General features: G+C 44.2%; 1 protein-coding gene across 7 annotated transcripts in view; it reads right to left on the reverse strand.

Moving 5' to 3' along the window:
• The window catches only part of F8 (coagulation factor VIII), a 71401-nt gene continuing 43439 nt past the window's right edge, over positions 1-27962 (reverse strand). For 3 of the 7 annotated variants that reach the window (XM_033137171.1, XM_033137174.1, XM_033137172.1), the window contains exons 12-26: positions 26615-26765; positions 25651-25860; positions 21336-24330; positions 20251-20416; positions 18667-18879; positions 15478-15706; positions 14431-14613; positions 10328-10444; positions 9477-9548; positions 7224-7309; positions 5160-5315; positions 2823-2967; positions 2055-2203; positions 1248-1424; positions 2-411 (exon numbers count right to left, since the gene is read on the reverse strand). In XM_033137171.1, the coding sequence (XP_032993062.1) occupies positions 256-411; positions 1248-1424; positions 2055-2203; positions 2823-2967; positions 5160-5315; positions 7224-7309; positions 9477-9548; positions 10328-10444; positions 14431-14613; positions 15478-15706; positions 18667-18879; positions 20251-20416; positions 21336-24330; positions 25651-25860; positions 26615-26765 (5205 nt within the window). In that variant the 3' untranslated portion in view covers positions 2-255. Of the gene's footprint in view, positions 412-1247; positions 1425-2054; positions 2204-2814; positions 2968-5159; positions 5316-7223; positions 7310-9476; positions 9549-10327; positions 10445-14430; positions 14614-15477; positions 15707-18666; positions 18880-20250; positions 20417-21335; positions 24331-25650; positions 25861-26614; positions 26766-27962 lie in introns of those variants that run through there. The other 4 variants (XM_033137169.1, XM_033137176.1, XM_033137170.1 and 1 more) reach the window with 3 other exon arrangements.

Below are 27962 nucleotides of genomic sequence, written 5' to 3' on the forward strand. Positions count from 1 at the left end.
CCCTAAGAACCATGATGCAGGTATGTATTGCAAGAAACAATATCTTTTCAGTAATCGGTGCAGAAGCATGAATCTTACAATGATTTTTAATTTGTTTCTTACGCTACAAAAACATTATCAAAAATATATGGGTGACAGAAATCATTTTGCTCAAATGTCACTGATATAAACTTGTTCCAGCTGGCATGGCGTGGGTGGCTTGCACAAGGGCTGCTGAAAGTTCGCTGCATTGGCAAAAATGCAGGTGCATCCTGACTAGGCCATCTGCTGGGTGTCGCAGCCCAAAAACTCCATCCTCAGTGCAATGTGGTTATTCCAGTGGACAGGGTGTATCCTCAAATATTGAGCAAATAGCGGAGGGTCTAGGAGGTTCACCACTGGGCTGAAATGATCTTGATTTCCCTGGAAAATCTGAAAAGAAGGGAGGTGGGATAATTAATTATTCCTTCAACCTCTAAAGCTGCTTGAAAAAGACAATACCGGTAAGTTTGCAGGGGCTGGGTCAGGCCTTTGTTGCCACATAGCAGCCTTGGCCCCTTGTGGGGCCCATTAGGTAAAGGTAAAGGACCCCTGGATGGTTAAGTCCAGTCAAAGGTGACTATGGGGTTGCGGTGCTCATCTCGCTTTTCAGGCCAAGGGAGCCAGTGTTTGTTCACAGACAGCTTTCCGGGTCATGTGGCCAGCATGACTAAACCGCTTCTGGCGCAACGGAACACCAAGACGGAAACCAGAGCGCATGGAAACGCCGCTTACCTTCCCGCCGCAGCGGTACCTATCTACTTGCATTGGCATGCTTTCGAACAGCTAAGTTGGCAGGAGCTGGGACAGAGCAACAGGAGCTCACCCCGTTGCGGGGATTCGAACCGCCGACCTTCCGATCAGCAAGCCCAAGAGGCTCAGTGGTTTAGACCACAGCACCACCCACGTCCGGGACCCATTAATGACACCTGCCCAGGGTTCTCCTTCTAAAAAACTTGGGATGTCCAGGAGCTGCCCACAACGTCTCTGATATATTGTTGGCTTACACTGGAGAAACAGCCATCTTAATTTTCCACAATGCTTTTTTTTTTTTTTTAAAGCATGTTTAGTGTGCCATATAGTTTGAGTTAAACAAGGAAATAAAATTGCCTCCCTGCCACCTTCCCACCCGGAAGACATATAACTTTCAATTGAGAAAAACAAGGAAGCCGTCACTGGCTAGAATAAAGAGGCACCAGTGACACCCCAGAAGTATAGGCATTATTTACCTTCTCTTTCCCTCCTTGTAGGACGGAGGCCCAGCGCTTGCCATCCAGGCTGCTCGAAAGAGAAAATTCCTTCACGAACATTTTGGTGAAGGCAGACTTCGCACCTTGAGTCATCAACCCAGTCACCCGCATGGTCTTACGGAAATTCACCTGAAGCCACTCTGCTGAGCTGTCAACCTGTGAAAAAGATAGTGAGGCCATCGTATTTATTTTAAGGCAAATTTCCCCCTAAAATAAGCATTTATGTATGCATTGTTTGGCTGGAGAACTACATCACAAAATTCAGAAAAATGTGACTTTAAAAGAATAGCTGTGTGTCAGTGTGAATCAGGTAAGTTTTTGTTTAAATGCCAGCAAAATCAAATTTCTCTCCCACCTCTGGTTTCTACACACACACACACACACACACACACACACACACACATATACAGGGACACCTTCCAGGCACTCAAGGAAGGCACAGAGCACAGCTGGGAAGGGAAGGAACCGAGAGGTGGGATTTAAACAGGACTGTACTGCACATAGTCCACCACAGATAATGCTTCACACCAGGCATAATGCTTCATACCATCTCCAACTCAATGCTTTGCAACAGTCAGTTCGCCCATTCACCTGCTAATCACACAATGCTGAGTAACAAACTAGAGCAGGAATGAGGAACTTGTGGCCCTCCAGATGTTGTTGGACTACAACTCCCATCATCCCTGACCACTGGCCATGCTGGCTGGAGCTGGTATGACACCAGGAGAGCCACAGGTTCACCAGCTCTGCCTTAGATCTGGTGAACCTGCCCATATGCAAAATTACCTTTGGTCTCCAAGCATTGACTCTCCCATTCAAGTTAAGCCGGGCCAGAAAGGGGGACCAAGTGTAAAGCACATTGCTGATGTAGGAAGAAGCTGAGACCTGCTCATTGGATATAGCATTGCTTTCCATTCCTAGTGGCATAGAGCAGCCTAGGAGAGAAAAGTGGAGAAACAACATGACCCTCACTTGCCCTCAAGAGCCCTTTCCTTCCCACCCTGCCAAGGGAGGCCCTCAGTTCCTGAAGTGGCCCTGGTGACACTTTCAAGTTTACATATACCGTGACAGATGTAAATGCTCTTTGACCATTTGCTATGCACTGACATAGTTGTAAGAAACCTTATGTTGATTTCCAACACTTCTAGTTGGTTAGAAACCGAGTCCTATGATAAATGGTTGAAAGAGCTGGGCATGAAATAATTAAGGGGAGGCATGACAGATGGAGCAGACCTGTTCTCTGATGCTCCAGAGGACAGAAGGAAAACCAATGGGTGGAAACGGAAGAGAAACAGATTTCAGATAAACATTAAGAGAAAGGGAAAGAGCTGTTCAACAGTGGAACAGACCACCTCAGGAGGTGGTGAGCTCTCCTTCACTGGAGATATTTAAGCAGAGGTTGGTCAGCCATCTCTCAGGGACCCTAGAGTTGCATCTTATATGGCAGATTCTTCACTAGGCAAGAGGCGTGAAATAGAGGACCTCCAAGGTCCCTTCCACCTCTGCAATCCTATGGCTATGAGTGTGAAGGATGAGAGGGCCTCACTGCCATACTGTTCAGGTCGCATCCGATGAGCTCCATGCGCAATGTGTTGCGGATGCTGAAGTGTGTCGGGTGGAGACGGATATAGCGGGCTACAATGGGAGGGTTAAAGCTGTTGTCTCTCACGCCTGCTGCATCCACATTCCCAAAGAATATCTGCAGGCAAGGAGAGAAAAACACAGAGGTGGGAATGGAAGTTGTGATCAGGGGCTATGCAAAGCCTGCATGGAATCCACACTCTGGCACTGAAGGCAAGCTTTCTATATAAAAACAAAGAGAAATTTTAGGAAGTCAAGAGGTCAATGACACACACCCTTTAAAAATATTAATTTTACTGGAATAGCAAGGGAAGGGCATGGTTCAGCAGCAGAGCACAAGCTTTTCATACAAAAGGTCCTGCACTTATCTGGTACAAAGTGTGACCTGTGGAGTCTATGAGACTCTGAGCATGGTTAAAAATACTTGGGTGCGTGACAGTAACTGCAGCACCCTCTACATGTCTTCTCAGAAGTAAGTTCTGCTCAGCTTAAGAGGGCTTACTCCCAGAAAAGCAACTATGAAATTGCTGTCTAAAACTGTACATTTTTAAACTGTGCAAAGGAGAGTATGCATTAACAAAATAAAGAAGTTAATATTCGATAGCTTTCTGGCATATGACTAGTCCTCACAAGTACGGTAAGTTCTGCAACTTCACGTGATTTCTTGAATGTATGAGGCAACAATCCTAAATCTAAATCCTTTTACTAGGGAGTAAGTCTACTTGACCTCAGTGAGACTGACTGCTGAGTAAACATTAGATTGTACCACACATAGTGTGGGATAAGCAGCTTCATTTAATAAACATGCATAAGTCTAATTAATGCATCAATAATAACATAGAGTAAGATGTCCTGCCAGGCTTAACCAATTTTGTAACCGTAGTCTACACGAGAAACTCAGCGTGTGAAGAGACTAACCTCTAATCTAGGAACTTTCACCACTTTGTAACTAAGCCAAGTTTTACTGCCTGTGCATTTTTTTCTTACTGCTGTATGGGAAAGCACATGAATCTTGGGAGAGTTTGTAAGTGAACTTACCAAACATATGGCTTTTTTCTATGATGAGGAAGAGGGAAACTTTGGAAAGAAACTTTTTTAAGGGGACATTTTTGGAACTCACTTTAAAGGGCAGCCTTTAATTTCTGCACTTTACTTCGCTGCACATTTTATGACTTTAAATCTCTGCTGGGATTCTCTCACCAAAGAGCACTTGCCCCAAACTTGGGTTTTGGAATCCAGGAACTCTCCTTTCTGTTATACCTATTTTTTCCTAGAACCAACACATAGTCCATCAGAACTACAACTCATTACCCTCAACTCATAGCTTTGCAAGTCAGCTCATCCATTCTTCTGTTAATTATAAAATATTAAGCAATCAGCTAGAGCAGGGCTAGTGAATGTGCAGCCCTTCAGATGTTGCTGGACTACAGTTCCCTTCATCCCTGACCATTGGCCATGCTGGCTGGGAGTTGGAGTCTAACACCAGAAGGGCTACCAGGTCCTGTCTCTTATCAATAAGAACCTGTACTTAACTTTAGTAATAATCTGGGACGGTCATGTACATTCACATCATTCTATGCTTTGCATTGGGTGGAGATTCCTAGGATCAAAGGGCTTGTATATTTTTTACTGATTGTTTCTCTTCATGGTTTCTGACAGTGCAGTCCTGCATATGTCTATTCAGAAGTAAAACACACTGAATTCAATGAAGTTTACTTCCAAGTAATTGAAGTAAGGATTACAGCATAAGTTCTGCTTCTGCTTCTATTGTTTCAAGTCCTAAATGTTAGCAAAGCCACTTAAATAAGGCAGTTGGAGTTCAGAGAGAAAAATCCTGATAACACTTTGCTAAGAAAATGGAGTAAAACTGCATATAATTTGAGGAGAAAAGTGAAACAGAGTTGTTTTGTCTTTCTTATTTCAGGCCTTGTACATTGCAGAGGGACATTCACCTAAACACACAGAAGAGAAATCCCTCAGGACTATACAGCAAATCAGGGCACATGATACCTCAGTAAAGTTCATGTCACTCTGACTGGTTGCTAAGCACCACAACACCACCCCTTGGGTAGCTTACACCAAAAACTGAACAGACCTGTGAGCTACATACTGAATAAGCTCTGCTGTTGCACTTCCAATCCAAAGTGCAAAAATACATGTTTGCTATTGTATGTGCAATGGCAAAGTCTGCATATCTTGGGGGCAGGGGAACCAAGGTGAAATTTTGCTTTCCTTTGTGCCTTCTTCCTTTCCACTTCCTTTGCTCTCTGCCTTCTGGTTAGAGGAATATGAGGGAGAAAAGGCACTCACCATCTTGGAGCTGGTGGCATTGCCTTTATAACACTTCCATTTCTCTCCATCATTACTGTAGAATATCTCAAACTGGGAGATGTAGAGGCTGGAGAACTTCTGCCGCGCTCCTTGTGTCTTTATCCCATGGATGATCTGTTGTCGTAGCAGGTCTACCTGGACAATAGAAGGCAGGAATTCACACCAAGTGAGACAGTTGATTTTTGGGAGCATGAGGGCCAGAGGTAGCAGAGGGAGAGAGGCTGCTTCTCAGGGCAAATGATACTGAGCCTGAGAGAGCAAAAGCTTTGCATTCAGAAAGTTCCAGGTTCAATCCTTGACCAATGGAGGCTTGTCCATTAGGGCAAATAAGGCACTACACCACCAATTTCAGTCTCAATTCCTCCTTCTACACCTACCTACTTAGTTATGACTACCCAGCGGGTGGCCCTGCCCATCTGCTTCCTTCTCAGTCTCAGTGTTGCCCCTTATAAAACTCAAGAGGGCAAACATTAGAATTATCTGGCTCTACTGTCATTGGCTCAAGCACTGCCTAATGTTGGTCTTCCTGCTTTCTTTCCCACCAGCCCCAGAGAGCACCAGCCACCACTGTCTTTGGTATCTTCAGATAGGGCCAGGAAAGATCCATGTTCAGAAAGGGAAGGCTGCCACTAATTTATATGTATATGTATATGTTTGTTTGTATTTGTATATGCCTTTCCTTTTAAGGGGCACAGGGCAGCAAACTTCTGGGATTAAAAAAATCTAAATCTCTATCTATCTATCTATCTATCATCTATCTATCTATCTATCATCTACACACACACACACACACACACACACATCTAAAAACAAACACAAACTGCTTCACCCTGCCTATCCACAGGCAGCTCTTGTTCCTGTAGAGACATGAAGGGCTCACTGGTCACTGCCTCATGACTGCCCATAGCCCATGGTTGTTACTTCCTAGCCATGCATTGGGACTGGAAGGGCAGGAGGCAGGTTGCCCCACAGTGGCCGGAGCCAGAAAGCCAATGACAGGCGGAAGCAACTACCGGTAATACTAATTCTGTTCTCCTCCCCCTCCCTACTGAGTTCTACACAGGCAGCCCTGAAACTGAGGCAGAGGCAGTGCCCTATTTGCCCTAATGTACCTGCCTCCACTGCCAGCCACAATAAGGGGTTAAAAACATGGAAGGAGGCACAGCAGGCCTCCCTCCTGAGGCAACTGTGGTAAGGGCAGAACAGCTGCTCTTTACACTTGCCCTCTCCAGGCATTTAGACTTACAGTTTCATGTGCAGGGGGCAAGTCACGCTGAGCATACAGGGCAAAAGGTCTGAAGGGAGAGAGGGAGGCTTCACATGTATATAGGCTCCATGAGACCTGGAACCCTGAGCAACTGGGGTATCAGTTTTCTTGGAAAAGGCTACATCTAGGCATTTGCTCTGAATGTGCCAATGCCAGAGGAAAGGCTCGGAGGGCAGCCCCAGTCTCTTCGCTCATGTACTCTCTAAAAATTCAAGTATAAAAACCTTACTCTGTTGAAGAGCTATCTGTGAGTGAGTAGAATGCATGAAGATAGATAAGCTCACTAAGTCCACTCTCTCCCTGCTGCTGCTGCTGCCGCCACCACCATCACTATACCCCTTCCACAGTTAGTAAGCAACCATCACCATAAAGGAGTCTCCTGTACTCATGCAGGCTCCCTATGTGATGCAGAACCCTGGAAAACCAGAGTTCTATCTCACAAGCATGGTTGGCTCTTCACTGCAAATGCTCACCCCTCCAACTTGTGGAGGGTGGTGGTGGAGTTATGGCACTTGCCCCCACTCATATGTTCTGCTAATTTGTGAGAATATTGCTCCTGAGTAGAGTTAGGCAGTAGTCTTAATCAAGTGTTAACAGTTCCATAGAAGGCATGAGAAAGGAGCCTGAACATGGCTCCTCTCTGGAATTAAAAACCTTTACTGTTACCGTTGCCTGAGGCAGAGGCTAGTTTGAGGATTCTGCATCCCTCTGACACTGGTGTTAGTATTACTCACCTGCAAGATCCACACACACCCTTCCTAATAAATAAATCCTACCTGGATCCAAGCGTTCTTTTCTGCAGTACTCCAGGCATTGATTGAACCAGATTTGTCAAGCCTGGCCAGACTGGGGACCCATTGACCTTGGGCAGAAAAAGTGGAGGAAGGAGGAATAAGACTAGATTAGAAAATGGGCATTGCTGGGAAGGGAGCAACAGTATCTCTCTCAACAACAGGCTTTTTCCAATTGCCCTAGAAGCAATACTTGATATTCATGGTTTTTTAGACCTTGTTCTAGAAACTCAACCATCCTTGGTGGGCATGGTTTGGCTGAAATGGTTTTGTGGACCTAATTAGGCCAGGAGGCTAGAGGTTGCCTATCAATGACTGAGGCCCATCTGAACTATACAATTAAAGCACTTATCATACCACTTTAAACAGCCATGGTTTCCCCCACAGAATCTTTGGAAGTGCAGCTTGTTAAGGGTGCTGAGAGTTGTTAAGAGACAACTCCCTATTCCCCTCACAGAGTTACAATTCTCAATGGGAATAGGAGTGCCCTAACACCAATGGAAAGTTCCCAGGATTCTTTGGGGGAAGCTATTACCGCTTAAAGTGGGATGATATTGCTTTAAATGTATAGTGCAAATGGTGCCTGAAAAGCTTCATCTTGTCCACTGGACATGTCATCCTCCATCCCTCTGGTCTCTGGGTGTCTTTCCCAAACTTTTTTTTTAAAAAAACACTACTCATTTGCTCAATACTCAGATGAAAGTAACATTTCATGTGGACCCAATAAGAATGGGTGGAAAGCTAAAGTCACACACAAGACACAAATAACAGCAACATCCACATGGAAAACATGGCACTTCAAGTGTGCACATAGATACATAAGTAAACAGGAGTCTGCATGTCTCTGTTTTGTCTCTGAGGACTGTGCCCATCTAGGCCTTGTGCCAGAAGCTGGCATGGACGGGTCAGTTGCCAAAGCCAGCAGGAGGGGGGGACCTCTATGGCTGACACTGGTCTCCTTTTAAAAACAAACAAACATTTGTTTGAAGTCACCCAGCTCTGTAGGGAAGCAGTGGGTGAGGTAGCTAGAGCTGCCGCCACCATGCACATCTTCTACATCTCTGGGTCCCACACCCATCTTTGGAGGAACCACTGCTTGTGCTACTGCAGACAGATCGGTACAGCAGAAATGTCAGTGAATGACCAACAATGGAGGTGTACTCTGCTGCCTGTGCTACTCTGCATGGATCCCCCAATCCCTTTAAAAATATCAAGGACTCATGATGCTACCAGTCAACCTGTTTATCAATCATTCATTCTGATATTTTTGCAGGGAGATTAAATTATGCTGGCCATTTAATAAGCGTTAATTGTGATTTGCTTTCAGGGAGGTGAAATGACACTGCATCAGAACAGGCATTTCCTCCATACTTTCCAGGGTGTTTTCCTATCACTTTCCTCATCACAAAAAGTCTGGTCTCCATTGTGGAAGCAGGTTTCTCGCACAAGACCTCGTAATAATTATAGTTGCACAACCTGAATTTGCAGGTAGTATGTGATTGACTCCCACCTGAAAACAGTGAGAGTCTGGAAGCACCCTCAGTGGAGGGCCAGGGGACATGGGAAGCTACCTTATGCCAAGTCAGGCTATTAATTCATCTATTCACCATTGTCCACACTGACTGGCCTCTCCATTCCTCAGCTTAATGTGGGTTGTGAGTCCCTTGCTTCTCCTTTAATTCCCCCTCCTTCACATGAAATTCTCCAGCCACTGCTATCTAACACTTTTTCCTCCCTAAATCTGGGTATTCCCTATGCAATGGATGTAGCACTCCTATCTGGGTTTACAGAGCATAGGGAAACTCTGGATTTAGGGAGGAGAAAGTGTGAGACAGCAGTAGTTGGAGGAGAATCCCTCTAAGCTGAGGTATGCACAAGCCCTGACTGGCTTCCCAGTTTCAGACAGGAGTCCCTCCCAGCGATATTTGGAGAGTCTGGAGATTGAAACTGGGGCATTTTGCATGCAAAAGAGTAGCCATCATATAATATTTGTGCAAGCAAATCACAATGAATGCACAATAAACAGGTTGTCTGGATGAGCTCCCTAGATGAGCCTGGAAGCACCTGAAGCCAGGAGTCATGGTGTGGAGGTTCTGATTTCAAAATATGAGACACTAATAGAGTTCTGTGGAGCTGTAATGTTCTGGTAAATGCCTCATTCCTCCTAAACGGGATGGCAAGAATCTGTAGCAGAAACAAGTGTTCCATCAATTAATAAACCAAGAGTCAAGTGCTTACCATAGTGTTTTGAAGCTGTGATCTGCGAGTCTGCAATGTAGCCAGAAGCTAGGCCCAGAGGAATTTGACACCCTGAAATGAAAAGTTTGAGAAAATATAAAGGTATTATAATAAAGACTTATAAATAATGTTTTCTAAATTCTGGGCTTTGAGCTGTCCTGAGAATGCAACAGACCGTGAAATATATTTCAAATTCCAGTTTAATATTTAGAATGCCTGATGGCTTGCTCTTGTAAGGCAGGACTAAAGTTGCAAAGATCTCAACCCTGCCTAGGTCTTTGGGGTGTCATGGCATCAATAGAAGCAATAAGGACCCTGCCTTATACTGTACACTGAACCTTATACATTGGTCTATCTAATTCAAAAATTACATGCACTGACTAGCAACAACTCTCCAGGGTTTCAGCCAGGGGTTCCATCCCAGCCCTACCTAGAGACACCAGGGATTGAAGCTGGGACCTTCTGCATGCAAAGCAGATGCTCTGTCACTGAGCAACAGCCGATTCCCCATTACTTGCTGTAAAATGCAACAGAACAGCATTCTCCCTTTCATCTCTTCACCCATTACAAATGTTCTTTTAAGTGTATCCTGGCCTGCTCTTTGCTATTGACTGATTGCCAGAAGGAACAAATGTGAGCTTTATGTTGAAAGTAGCTTTCAGTCCAACTTGCAGATGTGTGAGGGTTGATCAACAGCTAGAGCTAAGTGGTAAAAATCTGGATCTTAGGAATGTATTGTCACTCCTTTTATGTCTTTTTCAGAAACATAACAAAGAGAAACTGGGATCTGAGCCTGTTCCTATCAGTGAATCAAAGTGCCAGGAAGAAGAAGGTCATGCTTTGCTACTCACGTTGGTCATACACTAGGAAGAAGGCACTCATCCCAGCCTGCTCATGCTCACCAACCAAACATTCCACCTGCCAAATCCCAGGGTGGGATGGGCTCATTTCCACTGTCTCAAAGGCACCTGCAACCAGAAGGGGGGAAAGAAGGTCAGCTGGTTATTCACTACTGGTTACTGAACACTACAGGAAGGAAAGAAGAGTTTTGCATGTGAGTTAAGGTTGACCATTGGAGACTCTCCTGGTGAAGAGGGTGGTCCTTCAGAATGAAGTGATGTTACACGCAAATGCAAGTTCTTTGTCTAAGAGAAACAGCTTTAAGAGGTGTTTTAACAATCCTAAGGTCTCAAATATAAAATAAATGTTCATAAATGTACAAGGCAAACACAAACATAAGTATATAAACCCTGTGTCTGAAATAGTACAGGAGAGCAACCTTGAAGCCATTTTGACTCTCCCAGTGACCTCAAATATTCCTCTGCAGTAAGGGAGGAAAATGGGGAAATCGTTCTCATTGTCTTTTTGCTTACAAATCCTGTTTTAAAGGGTGTATTTGTGTATAAGTTCAGAGTAGAGTAGTTATTTTCCGAACTTAAAAATGGAAAGCGTAATGCTGGTGGTCAACAAAAGAGGTTTAAAGACTGTCTCAAGGCAAATCTTAAAAAATGTAGTATAAACACCAACAATTGGTTAACACTTGCCTGTGAGTGCTCCAATTGGTATCATGGGCTTTGAAGACACTCAAACTCAGGACACAAGGGAGAAACATGCTAAGAGGAAGGCACGCTTGGCAAATCCGCACCGTGATCAACTCCTGCCCGGAAACCAATGTTCCCACTGTGGAAGGATGTGTGGATCCAGAACTGCCCTCCACAGTTACTTATGGACTCATTGATAAAACCGTGTTTATGGAAGACAATCTTACTCGGCTACTAGTGATTGCCTAAGAAGAAGAAGATTTGTGTATGAATAGGGTGAGTCTATGACCTGGATTCAGGAACTAAAGTATTAACCATCACAAAAAGAATGGCCAGGCTGTCCAGGTAATGCAATCAGTGACCATTATCAGGTACCGTGGCAAACAGGATTTCTGCTGTAGACTGTATGTATGATGCTTCAGGGGGGTGGTCTTGGGCTACAGATTGGGCAATTTCAAAAGTCTATATAAAGGTTTGTGCATCATTGTTCAGAGTTCTCCCTCCTCACTCCTGTGTGTGAGGAGTGCGAACCCTGTTGCAACAGTGCTTTTCTATTGCAATAGAGATCAGGCTTACTAGCCGCTTTGCTTCACAATATGCTCTGGTTGGCCTCTGTTATTTTCTCCTACCAATAGGGAACCCACTTAAGAACTCCATATGGGCTCTTGGATACCCCATAAGGGAAAAGGAGCAGTTTTTTCTTATAACAGAGGGAATGATGTTGAGTGGAGAAAGGGGGGGAGAGAAAGAGGGAGTGCTCCACCCTTTCTCCTCCTGCCACTTTGCCAAGCAGCCTTGCTGCACACTCCAGTGTTCAAAAAGCACACCTGCAACATTTTGAGCTCTACAGTTGAAAAAGGAATCTGCAGAAGAGAGGATTTAGCAGGGATGTAGCACTCCTTTCTCCAGGCTACTCACAATTGCTGTTTCCTAAGTGTGTGTGTGTGTGTGTGTGTGTGTGGTAGAACTCCGGTAGAACTGGAGTTAAGATCACAGAAAGCTGTTTTATACAAAGTCAGTATTATCTGCACTGACTAGCAGCAACTCTCCATAATTTCAGACACGGGGCATTCCCAGCGGTAAATCGCGAGACCAGGGATTGAACCTGAGACCTTCTGATTATTATTATTTTTTAAAAGATACTCTACCACTGAGCTACACAGCCTTCCATGCAGCTACAGTCCATTCTGTCAGCTTCAGTTACAGTACATGTTGTGGGAAAGTTAGCCTTTGAGAGACTCTCTGGGATATGATAAAGAACGTTCAAAGTGTGCGTGAAAGCTGGAGAGAGCAGCCACCTAGTCTACATAGGTGCTGTTGGGGCTTCAGCATTGCCTATGTCTATCCATGTTTATTCTCCAAGTTAAAAAACCAGCAACAGAAGAAGAAGAAGAAGAGTTTGGATTTGATATCCCGCTTTTCACTACCCGAAGGAGTCTCAAAGCGGCTAACGTTCTCCTTTCCCTTCCTCCCCCACAACAAACACTCTGTGAGGTGAGTGGGGCTGAGAGACTTCAGAGAAGTGTGACTAGCCCAAGGTCACCCAGCAGCTGCATGTGGAGGAGCGTAGACACGAACCCGGTTCCCTAGATTACGAGTCTACCGCTCTTAACCACTACACCAAACTGGCTCTCAGATACAAATTTGTAAAGTGGATGGTATTATACCTGTTGTTACCAGCCACCCCAATCTCCAAGTAGTGAGAGAAACTCCAGGGTACTTACCCAGGGTTCAGTTTCCTTGGAATGAAGGTTAGTAGAGATTGTGGTGCCTTTGGCACATATGGTTTTTATACACACACACACACACACAAAATCTGAGCATAGGACGGAGGGGCTCTACAGCATTAATACTGCAACAGCTATTGCATCCCAATTAAAATTCCATGAGAGCCCCAAAGTCTAGCACGCAGCAAGCATGTTTTCTACCTTGCTTCCAGCTCCCTCCCACACAAAACTCTGGCTACTGTCATTCTACGTAGCAACTAGGAGAAGGGGGTGAGGGAAAGGCCCAACCATTTGTTCTATGGCACAGAGCAACACTTTTGTTTATGCCAGATGAAAGTGCTTAACTAGCCAGCCAAAGTCATTACCTTGACAAAAGAACTGACTTTTGTACGTTTCTGAGCACAATTCAAAGTGTTGGTGTTGACCTTTAAAGCCCTAAACTGCCTCAGCCCAGTATACCTGAAGGAGCGTCTCTACCCCCATCGTTCTGCCCAGACACCTAGGTCCAGCGCTGAGGGCCTTCTGGCGGTTCCCTCACTGCAAGAAGCAAAGCTACAGGGAACCAGGCAGAGGGCCTTCTTGGTAGTGGCACCCGCCCTGTGGAACGCCCTCCCACCAGATGTCAAAGAGATAAACAACTACCTGACATTTAGAAGACATCTGAAGGCAGCCCTGTTCAGGTAAGATTTTAATGTGTGACATTTTAATGTATTTTAAATCTTTGTTGGAAGCAGCCCGGAGTGGCTGGGGAAACCCAGCCAGATAGGCGGGGTACAAATAATAAATTATTATTATTATTACTTGGCAAGTTTCCCCTTATACATTTTACCCTCAGATACAGGATCCTAAGTTTGGAAGAGGAACCAGGGTTTCACACAGACTGGACCTGGCCCCCCCAAAAAACACCCCACATAACATTATATTAGAGACTTGTCAAAAATGGGTGAGTCTGAAGTCTCCCAGTCCTTACTTGGAGTGAAGGAACTGAGGAATATGATCCACATTTCCAAATGTTGCAACACAGTTCTTGGCAATCTTTAAATGTGTTTTGAAAGAAAATAGTCTCTTAAGGGCTATACAGTATTAGAGTTGTTGCTCAGAACAGGAACCACTAAAGTCAATGGAAATGACTAACCTAGGTCCATTAATTTCAATGGGCCAACTTAGCGTAGAACTAAGTTGGATATGGCCCTAAAATTCTACAATGATGAATTTGAAGAACTGAGTTCTCCTAAGCCCCGGTTTAAGTTAAGCATGATGTCAGCTAAGCATGATTTAGCATGATTCTGTACATGGCTTCTACTTGGTTTATTGTTATCATTATTACATTTATATCCCACCTTTCCTTCAAGGAGCTCAAGATGGCATACCTTGTTCTACCCCTCCTCAGTTCTATCCTCACAACAAACCTGTGTGGTAGGTTAGGCTGAGAGGCAGTGAGTGGGCCAAGTTCACCCAGTGAGTTAAATGGTCTAGTCGGGATTCGAACCCTGGTTTCCCAGATCCAATCCAACATTCTAACTGCTGCACCACACTGGCTCTCTGCTGCTCTAAGTGTCCTCTAGTGCTATAAAAGAGGCACTGGCTGCTGAGCTCTTTCCCCCTGGTGATATTCCATAGTATTCCAAAGGCAGATATAAGCTGGCAAGAAGGTTATGTATAAAGACATCCATTTCATAGCCATACCAGGATAGAGGTTGTAGACTCCTATGCGGTACTCCTGGGCCGTTCGGATGGTAAAGACTTGCCCATGGAAGTGGACAGAGTGGATGTCTTTGGCACCACCCACATTCAACAGATACCACCGCACCCTCTGGTGCTGACCCATCACTAGTCCTGGTAGACTGTCTCTGACATAACCATTGATAGCTGGAGAACAGAGAGAAGAAAAGAAGAAGGAAAATCAGAACGGGGGAAACGGAAGAGCAAAACCCTTATGTATGGAGTTGTTTTCCATATGAAACAATTACTTATATATTCAATTGTTTTCATATAAAACAAAGCAAAGCAGTATATACAAAAACAGCAAATACCATATATCCCACACTTTCCTTGTTGCAAAAAGCCCAATTCCCTATGTTTTGAAAATCCAAAATAGGAGAGTTACATTGATTTCATAGGGAATCTCTGGATTCAGGGAGGAGAAAGTACAGGGCAACAGCAGTTGAAGGAAAACAGCACACGGACAGGTGGAATTAAGGGATGCACAAGGGATTCACAATCCACAGTAAGATGGGGTATGGACAGGTTCTAAGAGCTCTGAATCAACTTTAATTGTACAACCTCCTAGTGGTGCAGCTAGATGACCCTAGGGGGTCCCTCCAACTCTACGATTCTATTATTTGTCTGCCCCAGCTGCAAGAAAACATGTCTGTCTCATATCAGTCACTACAGTAACTCTCCAACGGATTGATTTTATCCCCAAAGGCACACTCTTCCATTGTTTCTAGACAGACGGATGCCAACACAATTCTATGAATCTGAATTTACTGGCATGTGATTGAAAATAGCGACAGGAAGAGCCATTGGGTGTTCCCCTCTGAAAAGGCTCCATCTTATACAGCCACCTTCTGCAGATCACACAGCAGAGGGACACAGAGCGGAGCTTCCATCAACGAGTTGAGTAGATTTACTTGGGAGAAGGCAGGGATTTCCTTCACATCTCTCCTTGCCCCAGTGCCAATTATACTGGGAGCATGGAAAGAGACAAAGAGGTGGAAAGGAAGTTATTACCATAGAAAGAATTGCTTGCTTTAAAGGCAGGATCATCCATCTGGATGTGGCAGGGATAAGGACAGTTCCTCTCAAGGTTCTCAGCAAAATACCAGCTCTTGGTCTCATCAAAGATGGTGAAGAGCAGGGAGAATTCCTGGACAGCCAGCTGCCTTCTGTATGCTGTGCTCAGTACTCCAGGCTGGCAGATAATCAGAGGTCCAACAAGACCAGAGTGTAGGTCTTTCTCCTAGAATTAAAAATTGAGGGCAGTTGGAAGTGAGGTATATCAGTTCCTGTACCCCAGCAGCACTGCAAATACGGAAATCACCAATATGGTGCTCTCCAAGACATTGCTGGACTACAATTCCCATCATCCCTGACAATTGGCCATGCTGGCTGGGGCTGATGGCATGTTGGAGTCCAGCAATAACTGGATGGCATCATGTTGGCTACCCCTGGCTTAAAGTCATGTTCATTCCATGTCAACCTGGACTATGAGGCTAAGCAGCCTCACCTTTTAATGGGGATTAGACAGCTTCCTGGAGAATAAAGCTTCCCCTCCTTTGTGACCAGTATACAGGGGGGTAAAAAAAAAAAAGAATTGCAAGCTAGCTACTTTTCTGTGGGCCTCCTTGCAAGTCTGGTATAAAAACTGAAATCTCAGAAGTCAGATCCAGTTATAGCTATGCAAAGCTGACATGTATGCAGCTCCCATCCCTTCTCTTCCTTCCCTTTCTTTGCTCCCTTCCCTTTCTCTGCCACAATAGCACCTTCCATTTAATGGTTTCCCCAGATGGGCTGCAACCCTTACTATATATTAAGCGGGACAAGGCCACTTTCACATCAGATGTAATTTTCAAAGTCCTCCCTTTGTGCCCATGCCACTTAGAATGGGAGCCTGGAAAGCAAAGGGGATGCTGATGGAAGTGACAAGGACAATTTTGTCCTAGAGCCATCTGTGGCAGTTCAAAAGCGACATGAAGAAGACAGGTTTTAGCAAGACTAAATCAAAATTTGAAATTGAAATATTAAATAGTGACTTTAAAGTACTTGCTAAGATGTACAAGATGCTGTTGGAATGGAACCTGAAGGATGAAGAAGTAAAGTCGGTGATGATTCATTGGGCAAAAGACTTTGGACATAACATCATGCTAGAAGACTGGGAAAAACTTTGGAAGGAGGGAATGAAATTTACGGCATGTACATCAATAAAAGAAAATATGTTAAAAATGATGTATAGATGGCATATTACCCCAGTTAAACTAGCAAAAATGTATAAGTCTGATAATAAGTGTTGGAAATGTAAGGAAAGTGTTGGTACCTTTTATCACATGTGGTGGGAGTGTAAGAAGGTGAGGGCATATTGGGACATGATATATCATGAGTTGAGAAAAATGTTGAAATATAATTTTGCTAAAAAACCTGAAGCCTTTTTACTAGGCATTATAGGTACAGACATTAAAAAACAGGATGTTAAACTTTTCCAATACGCAGTGACTGCAGCTAGGATCTTGCTAGCACAAAGGTGGAAACAAGAAGAAATACCGACAAAAGACGATTGGACAGTGAAATTAATGGAATATGTAGAACTGGATAAAATGATGGGAAGAATCCGGGAACAGCGGGACCAGAAATTCATCAAAGACTGGTTAAAGTTTACAAACTATTTGACAAACAATTCGCAGTTGAATACGCTAATAGGACTTCAAGAAGCTTTGTAGTTAATAGGTAGAAATATTATTGTAATTATGGTAGATAGAGTGAGTAAGAGATTTATGATAATGTAAGCAATATTAAGATATAATTCTGAATGCCATGTGGAAGGTCTGAGGAAAGTCACGGCTATGATAGCCAAAACTGAAAAATGAATGTGAATGTGTATTTTATTTTTTGTAGTATTTTAGTATAAAATAATAAAAAAATCATTTAGAGCCATCTGTGGCAAACTTCCTCAAATGTCTTAACTAAACAGATGAGGAGTTGCAGCTATGGAAAGGGAATCCCAAGGAGAAGGGGTGTTGCTCAGTGGCAGAACACATGCTTTGCACACATGGCATTCCAGGTTCAAGGCAGGTAAGCCTGGGAAGGGCTTCTGCCTGAAATCTTGAAAAGCAAAATTCTGTGACCTGACTAGGAATGGGGAAATCTGCTGGTTTTGATTTTCCCAGCCTTGAGTTTTGTTCTCCACATTCCCACATCAGTGTGTGTGTGTGTGTGCGTGCGTGCACTAAAATATATGCACTAAAATACTGATGAATATTATATATAATGTCATCATGAATATTTATCAGTATTTTAGTGCAAATCTCCCCTAAAATACACATTTTGTTTGTAATTTTTGCCTAATACTGTATACACATTTTTGCAAAGCAATTTCCCCCTGGTATAATGCAGTTGTGCTTGTTATTTTCACTAATATATGCATTCATATTTATCATGGTATATGCATTTTTGTACACATTACTTGGCTGGGGAACCACATTGCAAGATTTGGAAAAGTGCAAATTTGAAAAGTTGGCTGTGTTTCAGTTTGGATATTGCTTCAGAAAGTGCAATTTAAATTTGCATTTAAATCCATCTTTAAATGCAAACTGAATCTAATTTTTCCACCCCTAGCCATGACTGACCTCCACTCTTGACAAGAGTACATGCAGACCTTCCCTCGAGAGAACTTGGGGAACAAGGAAAAAAGAGAGCCTTTTCAAGTGTGGCCCCCTGCCTGTGGAATGCTCTTCCAAGTGAGGCCTGTTGCAGCCATTGACATCCTTTGGTGCTACATTAAGACTTTCCCCTTCAACTAAGCGTTGGATGGAATTTGATCCAGCTGAGTTTAATGCTGTTCTTGGTAAGTTCACCCCATCCCATAGAAGCTGGTGTTTTAATGTATTGATTTGGTTGCTTATATTCTGTTGGAGAATTTTTTTTTATGATGGTAGCTGTTTTTAACAGTTTTGTATGTTTTCAAACTTGATCTAAGTTGCCTGGAGACAGCCTTGTGTTAAATGACTAACAAATCAAATCAAATCAAGTATCAGTATTCAGATGTAATTTGCTTGTTTTGCACATTAAGTTTCCTCAGCTTGCAAGAAGAGGCCTTGCCTTTTTTAATCTTTGCAAGGTGCCCTCTGTTAGGTCTGGCCAGCCCCCTGTCATGGCCCATGAAATGCCCTGATACAAACAGCAGGAGAGCATGCATTACCCACTTACCAGGCTAATACTGGAGAAATATGCCCATGCCTTGCAGTCAAACTCATTGACTGTAGGAGCCATGTGTGACAACACCTTGATGGAGTAATCTCGGACCTCGCCCGGCTGCACAGAGTCCTGGATGGGCTGCTCTACTTCCTCCCCATTTCCTTCGTAGGGCAGCAGGTTAGAATGGAATGAATACGGGCGGGAAGCCAGATTCTTGAACGTCACCTGGGCGACAGGAGGGAAGAACAGGTGCAAAGAGGAAAACTAACTTTTGGGAAGGGGGATAAAGAACAAAGACAACTCAAGCTGTTCTTTACTCTATTTGGGGTCATCACCTTTTAAGCTGGAAGTCTATAGGTCCAGTGCTTGCTTGGGTTGGTGGGAGTTGTAGCCCAAAATGCCTGGAGGCCACCAGGTTGAGGAAGGCTGATCTGAGCCAAAACTACCAAGGTAAACCTGGGGACCTGGCCCCGTTGGGCATATTACTGGCCCCTTCCCTGAATGGTCAGCTTTTTTTTTTAAGTACCTTGCCCTTTTACATATAGATATATTAATGTACAAAGGCAGAAATCTGCCCAATCACTCACCAAGAAGAATTGTAATTAAATAACTTTTTTTTTAAAAGAAAAAGAAGTAATCTTACACAGGTAACTGTAATGACTCCTTGCCCCCCCCCCCACCGCATCCATAGACCTTCTTCCTATACATGACCAGCTCAAGACATTTTGCTGCTTGAGATGAAAGACAAGGTGATGTGTTTCCCCCCATCTCCCATTCCACATACAAAAGCCAACTGAACTGGCAGCTGACATTGGTGATGAAAAAGTGTCCTGTTGGGCATCTGACAGCAGGCTAGCTTAGTGGCACGGGGCAGTTCATGTGGCACATACAGTTCTGCCATCCAAAGTCTTGTCTGCTGCCTCATTTTGCCTAATGGTAGAGCTGACCCTGACTCCTTACCACAAAGTGTGTGGCTACTAACCTGTTCTGGACAATCAAACTGGCTTGAGGTCTGAAGGAGCCCTGTCCTTGTCTCTATCAGTGCAAAACTGCCAAGTGTCTCAGAAAAAAATGGGACATCCTGGTTTTTTGAGTGAGACTGTGGTGACCATTTTGGGTGCCGTGCTCTAGCCCTGGAAAAAGTGCTTTTTCCAGGGCAAGATTGTGGCATGGGTCACGTGACTTGACAGGGCGCACATCCTGGAAGACATGCATCCCTGTTTTTGAAATGAAAATGTTGGACAGTATGTCAGTGGGATGCTGAACAGTGCCAAGTGGCTGGGTCTAGTTGCCATTTCAATTCTTCACAGAGCCCCAGAGCAAACATCTGTCAAGGGCATTGTAGGGAATTTAAATGGCAAGCACTGGGCCCTTACTAGGTTGCTGGGGTCCTTGCAGTTGCCTAAGAATTCCAGGTGTTGACATCAGGCTTTTCTTACAAGATATGAACTGGACATGATAGATAAGGTAAAATACAGACCTAAACAAATGGAATATGTAGAGGGGGGGTAGTCTATTTTTGTTTTTATAATCCCACTTTAAGTATGAGAGATGAAACCCTCCAACTCTTCCCGTATTTCACATAGAGTGTCTCACCATGATGACATCATCAACCTGTGCTCGGATGTATGGTCCCAAGATGCCCAAGTGTTCTTCCAATTCTCCACGGACCTGTGGCTGCGTGAAAGAGCTGTCCAGGTACTCTCGGTAAACTACTTTCTTGTACTGCCTGGATGTCTTCTTCCAGCTGTTATTCAGATTCCTGTGAAAACATAAGAGGCTGGTGTGGTCAAGGGCAGACTTTTTTTTTTAAAGCAGCTGCAGACTAGCATTTCTATATGTAACTGCCTTGCAATCAAACATCATCTAGGGCAGAGAAAGGGTGTTCTACAACATTTATCCATCCTGTCTCCTAATATTTCTTAAGTAGACCTTTATCTAGTCACCACCAATCAGCTCCTCTTGCACTTTTTTTTAGGCACACATCATGGTTGCAACTTTCTGCTGTCCCCAAATTCAACAGATATGTCACCATTTCACATATGTGCCCATGCACTGTGCAGCTCTAAGGAAAACTGAGACAATATTTACGCAAATAGTAAGTCCCAGTTCAGGTACTTAATCCTCTGTAAGGCTCAGGATGCAATCTTGGGTCATCACCATCTCACAACTTAACCGACGTTACAAAGTGGTTGTGAAAATTAATAAGTTGGGGAGGCACTATGCATGCTGCCCAGTGCTGCTTGGCGGAAGGGTGGGATACAAATGTAATATTCAATTTTTTTTAAATTAAATGCTCTTAAAGCAGTACAAGGATGATTATGAGGAAACTACATCACCATTTCAGAAAGTTTCAATACAGCATCAGCCAAAAGCCTTTCCTTCTTCCTCTTCACATCACCTCTGATCTTTGGAGGTAAATGTTTGGAGGTAAAATCTCAGGAGCATCTCAAATAAGCTCACTTGTCTAGATCAGCCTTCCTCAGCCTTGGGACGCCAGATGTCATTGGACTACAACTCCCACCATCTCGAACCACTGGAACATGCTGACAGGGGGTGATGGGGACTTAATCTAAGGTAAGCACAATCCTGGGACCCAACATAGGAAATGGCTGCTCTAGAGAGCATTGCAGCTTATGAATTTCTAGCCCCACAGTCCCCAAGAGCTGGGCAGAACTTACTTGTCTCTTAGATATGGTGAAGATGTATGGTTCCCATAATCCCACATCACCTCCACTGCAGCAATGAAATACTGTCGGACTTTGCCAGTGAAAGTACGTGGATCCTGGTCATCTTCCCCATATATATCAAATTCTTGCTTGTCCTCAGAATTGGTGTAATCATCATAGTCAGATGCTCGATTCAGAGTCTTTGAGGAGTTTGTCACCATAGATCCTTTGAGGCCAGTCGGTGCCATGGAGACCTCCATATGGACGTTGGCTCCTGAGGTCCGACTCTCACCTTTGCTGAATCCATGCACTGGGGCTCCAATTTCTTCTACTCTTTTCCTCCTTTCAAATTTTTGAATATTGCCACTTGTGGAATGAATGTCCCTTCCTTCGCTATGGATTTCCTTTCCTTCCTCCCACAGCTCCTCTTGAATGGGAAGATTGACAGTTAGGTGACCTTGAGAGTCCAGGTCGTTTTCTGCTGAGGCCCATCTTTCAGAATTTTCAGTCTTCTCCCTTTTTATGGCAGCCTTCAGGAATTCATTCCTTAACATTTGCCCTTGATCTATGCTAGACTCCCCTAGCTGTAAGTGCAAAAAAGTTTCTGGATCACTGTGAGTCATAACAGGAACCTCTGGTGTTGTAGGGAGTCCAGCCTCATTTGTCTGCCTGGTGGTCTTATGGAGAACAGAGCCGGCACCTTTGATTTGTCCTCCTGCAAAGACGGTGGGGGCCAGTCCAGATTTGGCTTTCATACTACTGTGCCCAAGAGTTCTGGGATAACCAGAAATGGTGTCAGCTGCATCCCCTGCACCCTCCACTTCGTGAGACAAACTGGCTCCTCTCCAAGTCTGTTGGGAATCCAGAAAGTTCAGGGAGTGCGGGGCTGGACTGGACTGGACTGAGGTGAACAGAGAAGATGAAGCAGTTGTCTTGCCAAGTGTGGTTGCTTGTTGGTTTCTTGTAGCGCCATCTGTCAAAGGTGCCTTTATTATAGAAGCCTTGGCCTTATTGTTTAACTTGAAGAAGTTACCATTGAGCAAAGCCTGAGCTCTTTCTTTAGGTTTTCCAGAACTCTTCATTTCCCTTGCTGCTACAGCATGTCTTTCTTCCAACGTGGCCCGATATGATTTCAGAGACCTCTTCTCCAAGTGACCACCACATCCATGAGGACCCAGATGGCAGGGCTGCAACCTCATCCCATCTGATGACTTTTCATGGCTCTGAATGTCTGGTTCTGGTTGTAGCATTCTCTCCCCCTTTCTTACAAACTCTTTAGAATTTGTGTCATTTTCCAGGTCAACTATCTGTGATGGAGGTGACTCCCCTTGATGAAAAGCACCCTCTTTTTCTGATAAACCTGTTTGAGGAAGCAACAAACTACCCAGCAATCCATGGGAATTTGGGTTCCAGATTCTGTTGGTGGTGGCATCAACAATGAGCAAAGCTTTATTCTCTTCCCCCCCAAAATCTTTATTTTGGCTGGTTTCTTGGAAACTTTCTTGGAGTGCTGAGCCACCTGGTCTTTGACTAGTGTGAAATGGATGTGTAGAGAGTCTATCATTACTCTCCAGAATGTCATTAGTATAGTCAAACTTCTCTAGAATACTTGGGTTGCTAGTCAATCTGTTTGGAGCCACTTGCTCACCATTCTGTGCAAATAAAGAAGCATGTTCATTCAAATTATCTGGGCCTCTAGTAGCTGTGTCAACCATCTCTGCCTCATGACCCTGAAAACGCTTTGCTGGAGGCGTTGGCTCATGCGCTTTGTCATGAGAGGCTATACGTGCACTAATTTTGTCATGAAGGAAGTCTTCACTTACAGATGTAAAAGGGCCTTGACTTCCTATAGTTGCAGTGGATTGCTCAACTCCTTTTTTTCTAGTATGCAATGATTCTCTTGATGTAAATGATTCATTCCCTTGGATGGTTGCCTTATGAGGTGAGTAGCTTGTAGAAGCTTGAAAGGTTGTGCCATAGCTCTGTGACACCATGTTTTCAGCTCCAGGGTTACTTTCTAATCTTGGTGGACTAGTGTTTTGACTGTCCAGTGACATGTGCTGAATAAGTGGCTTATTTTTCAAGTCATCTAATGATGCAGAGGTACTAATGTTAAATAAAGTGCCCTTATCCATATAGGATATTTGCAGTCCTACTTTCTCATTCAACGTTGTATCTGGCATCAATGATACAGTGTTCTGTCCTTCAACTGTGTTTACATCTTCAAGCGAAGCTCTTTCAGAAAATCTGGAATCTGGATATACTTCATTTTGCAGTCTTTCTGCAAGGCCCATCGCATCCTGCAACCCCTTTGACTGAATGCTGGTAACATGGTCTTCAGGAATTGCCTCCACCTTTTCCAATGGAGGGGCTGAATGAGGTTTCATGATCTCCACTGCCTCCTGTTTATCTGATTTCTCTCGGACCATCCCAGCTCCTTCAAGTGGGCTGAATGTCCCAAAGGGAAGAGTCTCGTTACCCAGACTGGTTGCAGTTTCTAATGCACTCTCATTAAGATGAGACTCTTCCCACGAGAGAGAAGCGTTTCCTGTGAAAGAATGTTGTTGGAAACTTTGCTTGACTATAGCTGATGGTTCTTCTTCTGCTGGAAAGGCATCAGTGGGCTTAACGAGGTTGTCTTGGGAAGAAGGTAAAGAAATGTTATCTTGATATAAGGACTCCCCAGGAGGCAACGGCAAGTCAGTAGGATTATTTTTCTTGTTTAATTTAAGAAGCTCATTGGCTTCACGGCAAGGAGGCAAATGGTGGTTGGTCTTCTGCATTTCATTATCTGCATCTCCATGCTTCTTTAGGCAAGGCTGGACAGGTCTGTTTTTCCTGTGGAAGCCTCTTGGTTGCAAGACATTGGCTTCATTTAGTTCACCTTCTGGTATTAATTCATAAGAGTAATCATACTCCATTTCATTGGAGCACTTGGAAACAGTGAACGTGGCTCTCATTCCTTGCCTCCTGAAGTCTGGGTTCAAGCATCCCAATATCCATGTGCCTGTCTCAGGTAAAAGGATTGAAGGGAAAAAATGAGACCAATACTGGCAATAAAGCACAGGGGCTTTCTCTCTTTCTGCTCGGTTAGGGGTACAACAACCAGAAGGGGTAGGACCAATAACACTCTCTCTCAAATTTCAAAATGTGTCGATGAATTCAAAGAGGCTGACTGCTGGGTTACCAGGTCCCAACAGACAATGTGTAGACCTCTTTTACTGAGAACAGAGGCAGCCTGGGAAGGGACAGAGCAGACCCCACTATCCTACTGTATGCATGAAACAGTGGATAATAGGTAACATATCCAGTGCCCTGTAGATGGAGTCTGACTTCCATCAGCTCCAGCCACATAGAGCCGGCACACCCATGAGGCACGGTGAAGTACCCACCTCAGGTGGCAAAAGTGTAACAGGCAGTGCTCTGCCCACTTTATCACTTCCAGCAGCAGTGGCAAGAGGGAGGTATTTCAGCACCCACAGGTGAAGAAGCTGAGTGACAATGCTTTGTGGAATACCCCAGCTCTTGTCGCGTTTGGCAACAGCCAGGATGTTCCGGCAGCAGAACTGGTGGTGAAATAGGACAGGCTGCCTCTGTCAGCCAGTATGGCCATTGGTCAGGAGTAGTGCGTACCCCTGAATACCCCTTTTTAAAAGCACTGGTCAGGGGATGATGTGAGATGCAGTCTAACAATGTCTGGAGGGCACAACGTTAGCTAGGCCTGCAATAGATCAAGAGAAGGAACTCCTTAGCCTCTTTAAATGAGTCCATCCTCCTTAGTCACCCTCACTTTAACTCTTCTTTCAAGGAAAACAAAGCAGGACAGACATTAAATAATGTTAAAGGTTAGAGAAGCTGAGTCACTTTTTCATGTCAAATGACTTCTGGTGCTTAGGAAGAGATCAGATTTGGCATATTGTCTTAAGTAGCACGGGATGCGGGTGACACTGTGGTCTAAACCACAGAGCCTAGGGCTTGCTGATCAGAAGGTCGGCGGTTCGAATCCCCATGACGGGGTGAGCTCCTGTTGCTCAGTCCCAGTTCCTGCCAACCTAGCAGTTTGAAAGCATGTCAGAGTGCAAGTAGATAAATAGGTACCGCTCCAGCGGGAAGGTAAACAGCGTTTTCGTGCACTGCTCTGGTTTTGCCAGAAGCAGCTTAGTCATGCTGGCCATATGACCTGGAAAAACTGTCTGCAGACAAACGTCGGCTCCCTCAGCCAGTAAAGAGAGATGAGCACCACAACCACAGAGTTGTTCATGACTGGACTTAACTGTCAGGGGTCCCTTTAACTTTACCTTTACCTTAAGTAGCACATCTAACTCACCTGGTTTCTCCATGGACATGAAGACAGTCTCTCCAGATAGGGGAAAGAGCGTGAGGGTCTCTTCAAAGACTGTGTTGTGCTGAAAAGTATTCCCGGAGAAGAAGACGGACAGAAACTCAGTCTGGGAACCTACACTCAGGATGTACCAATACACAACTTCGTTTTGGCAAATCTTGAGGTGCAGATTATCAAAAACATAGCCATTTATACCTGTAAGAGAATTGAGATGGGAAAAATGCCGTGGACAGGGTGGACTGAGGCCAAAAAGTCAAAGAGGTTCAAAAACAAACTGATGAGGATTAAAATAATAGAGTCCTGGAATCCCTAAAGACTATTTTAAAATAGTTGCTAGTCCTTAAATGCTACAAGGTTCCCTGGTTGTTGTTTTTCCTGTAAAACAGACCAATGTTTCCCTGTTTTTGGAAAGCACATGGATGGAGTAAGAGTGCTTAGTGCCCCCCTGCAACACAATAGCGCATTAGTAGTGAATTCTTTTTCTGCTTTACATGTATTAGATCTGCAAAACTTCCCCAATGCATTACTGCTGTTTGGAGGGGCCTGTGTGCCACAAAAGCGGACAAAACAACGCAGAATATTTTCTGAATAAAAAGTAATGCAGAAAGTTACAGGATATGCACTGATTATAAGTAGTATGTAGTATAAGTAGTATGAGCACCCCAAAACTTCTAAAGGCACAGACAGGTACTGAAAGCGGGATTGTGTATGGCTGCCACAAATAGTATCATGAGCACAAATCATTATGAATGCACAGTAAAAGGACTTCTGAAAGGGCCTGTACTGAATGAAATTTGGGTGATGTAATTAGATCTCTCACAGCATGCTTGAGCTTGTATGTGGCTGTGTGTGTGTGTGTGTGTGTGTGTGTAGCTTTTCTGGGATAGGGATGCACCCCCCCACACACACACTTCCCCCCCCCAAGAGCTTTTCTTCTGGGACTACTCACTGTGCATAACATTGGAAGCATAGAACTCAGGATCCTGGGGGTTGACATTGGCTGCATCAGCACAGGATTGGTTGATATTCTCCTCCAAGTACCAGCTGAGGTTTTCATCGAAGACAGAAAACAGCACAAATCTTGCTTCATCCGACATCATCTGGAAGAACCACAAATGAAAGGGTTGAGGAGAGACAACAAGCATCACTGTCCAAGGTGTTTTGGATATGGAGATGAGATGGTAGGAGGAGAATATTGTTTCTACCTTGCTTCTTTGTTATCCGGTTCTAGCTTTCTTGCTAGAATGTGTGCCTTTGGGTGCCCAACTCTGAACTTCTCCCCATGCAGACCTTTAAATCACTTCTCTGCAAACACCCCCGAGTTAAGCTGGAATATCAGTAATTACAGCAATCAGCCCACTGTTTGGTTCCCATGTCAACTTATCACCTCTAGTATATCTAAACAGTAAGCTGATACTGCTAAGCATGGCCTGGGTTGCCATTAAAAAAAATGGAATTGGGAAGAGATCTGGAGATCATCCAGTTCAAACACCCACCCACAAGTGGACAACCATGCAGAGTCTTGCCACAGTTATCCATCCCTGGTAATATTTCATGTTAGATTATTACATTATTAATTTGAAAATGATTCAGCTACTCCACGATATAAGCACTAGGCTGTTAGCCAGGTTATTACATTATTAATTTGAAAATTATGCAGCTACTCCATTACATAGGTGCCAGGTTGTTAGCCAGGATTCGTCTTACAGAATTAATTATTCTGCTATTTTATAAAGTCTTCATTGACCTCTTGCTTTTTTTTGTGTGTGTTACAATTCAGAGGGCTGGTCACCCATGGCTGCCAGTAAAGTACCTCTGCATGGTCTAAGTGACACATAAGGCAGCAGCAATATCCCAGAAGCAAAGCCAGTTTGGGCTTGGCAGTGTCTGGTTGAAAGTCTCTGAGTAGATGAGGACCATCTCCTTCCCCCACTGGCATTGTCAACTGTAATGCTAAGTCAAATTCTGGCTTTGCATGAACACTGTGAAGCTTCCCAGATGGGATATCACAGCCACAGAGTGTTTCTCCCCAGTCCTGCTGCTGCTATGCTAACCCAAGGCAGACTTTGGTTTAGCATTACATATGAACCTAGGCTTGTGGTTTGCCTCCCTCAGGAAAACCATGAACAGTAAACCAAAATGAACTTTAGTTTCAGCTTGCAAACCATGAGTTCCAGGTTCAGGCAATATGCTAAGCCATGCCAAGAAATATCTTAGCCCGAAATAGCAATAACAGAACTGGAAGAGGTGTGCTGCTGCATGCAGCCTCAGTCTTTGCTCTGGGAACCTGCAAGTTT

The sequence above is a fragment of the Lacerta agilis genome, chromosome Z, assembly GCF_009819535.1.
Source record: "Lacerta agilis isolate rLacAgi1 chromosome Z, rLacAgi1.pri, whole genome shotgun sequence".
Classification (NCBI taxonomy): Eukaryota; Metazoa; Chordata; class Lepidosauria; order Squamata; family Lacertidae; genus Lacerta; species Lacerta agilis.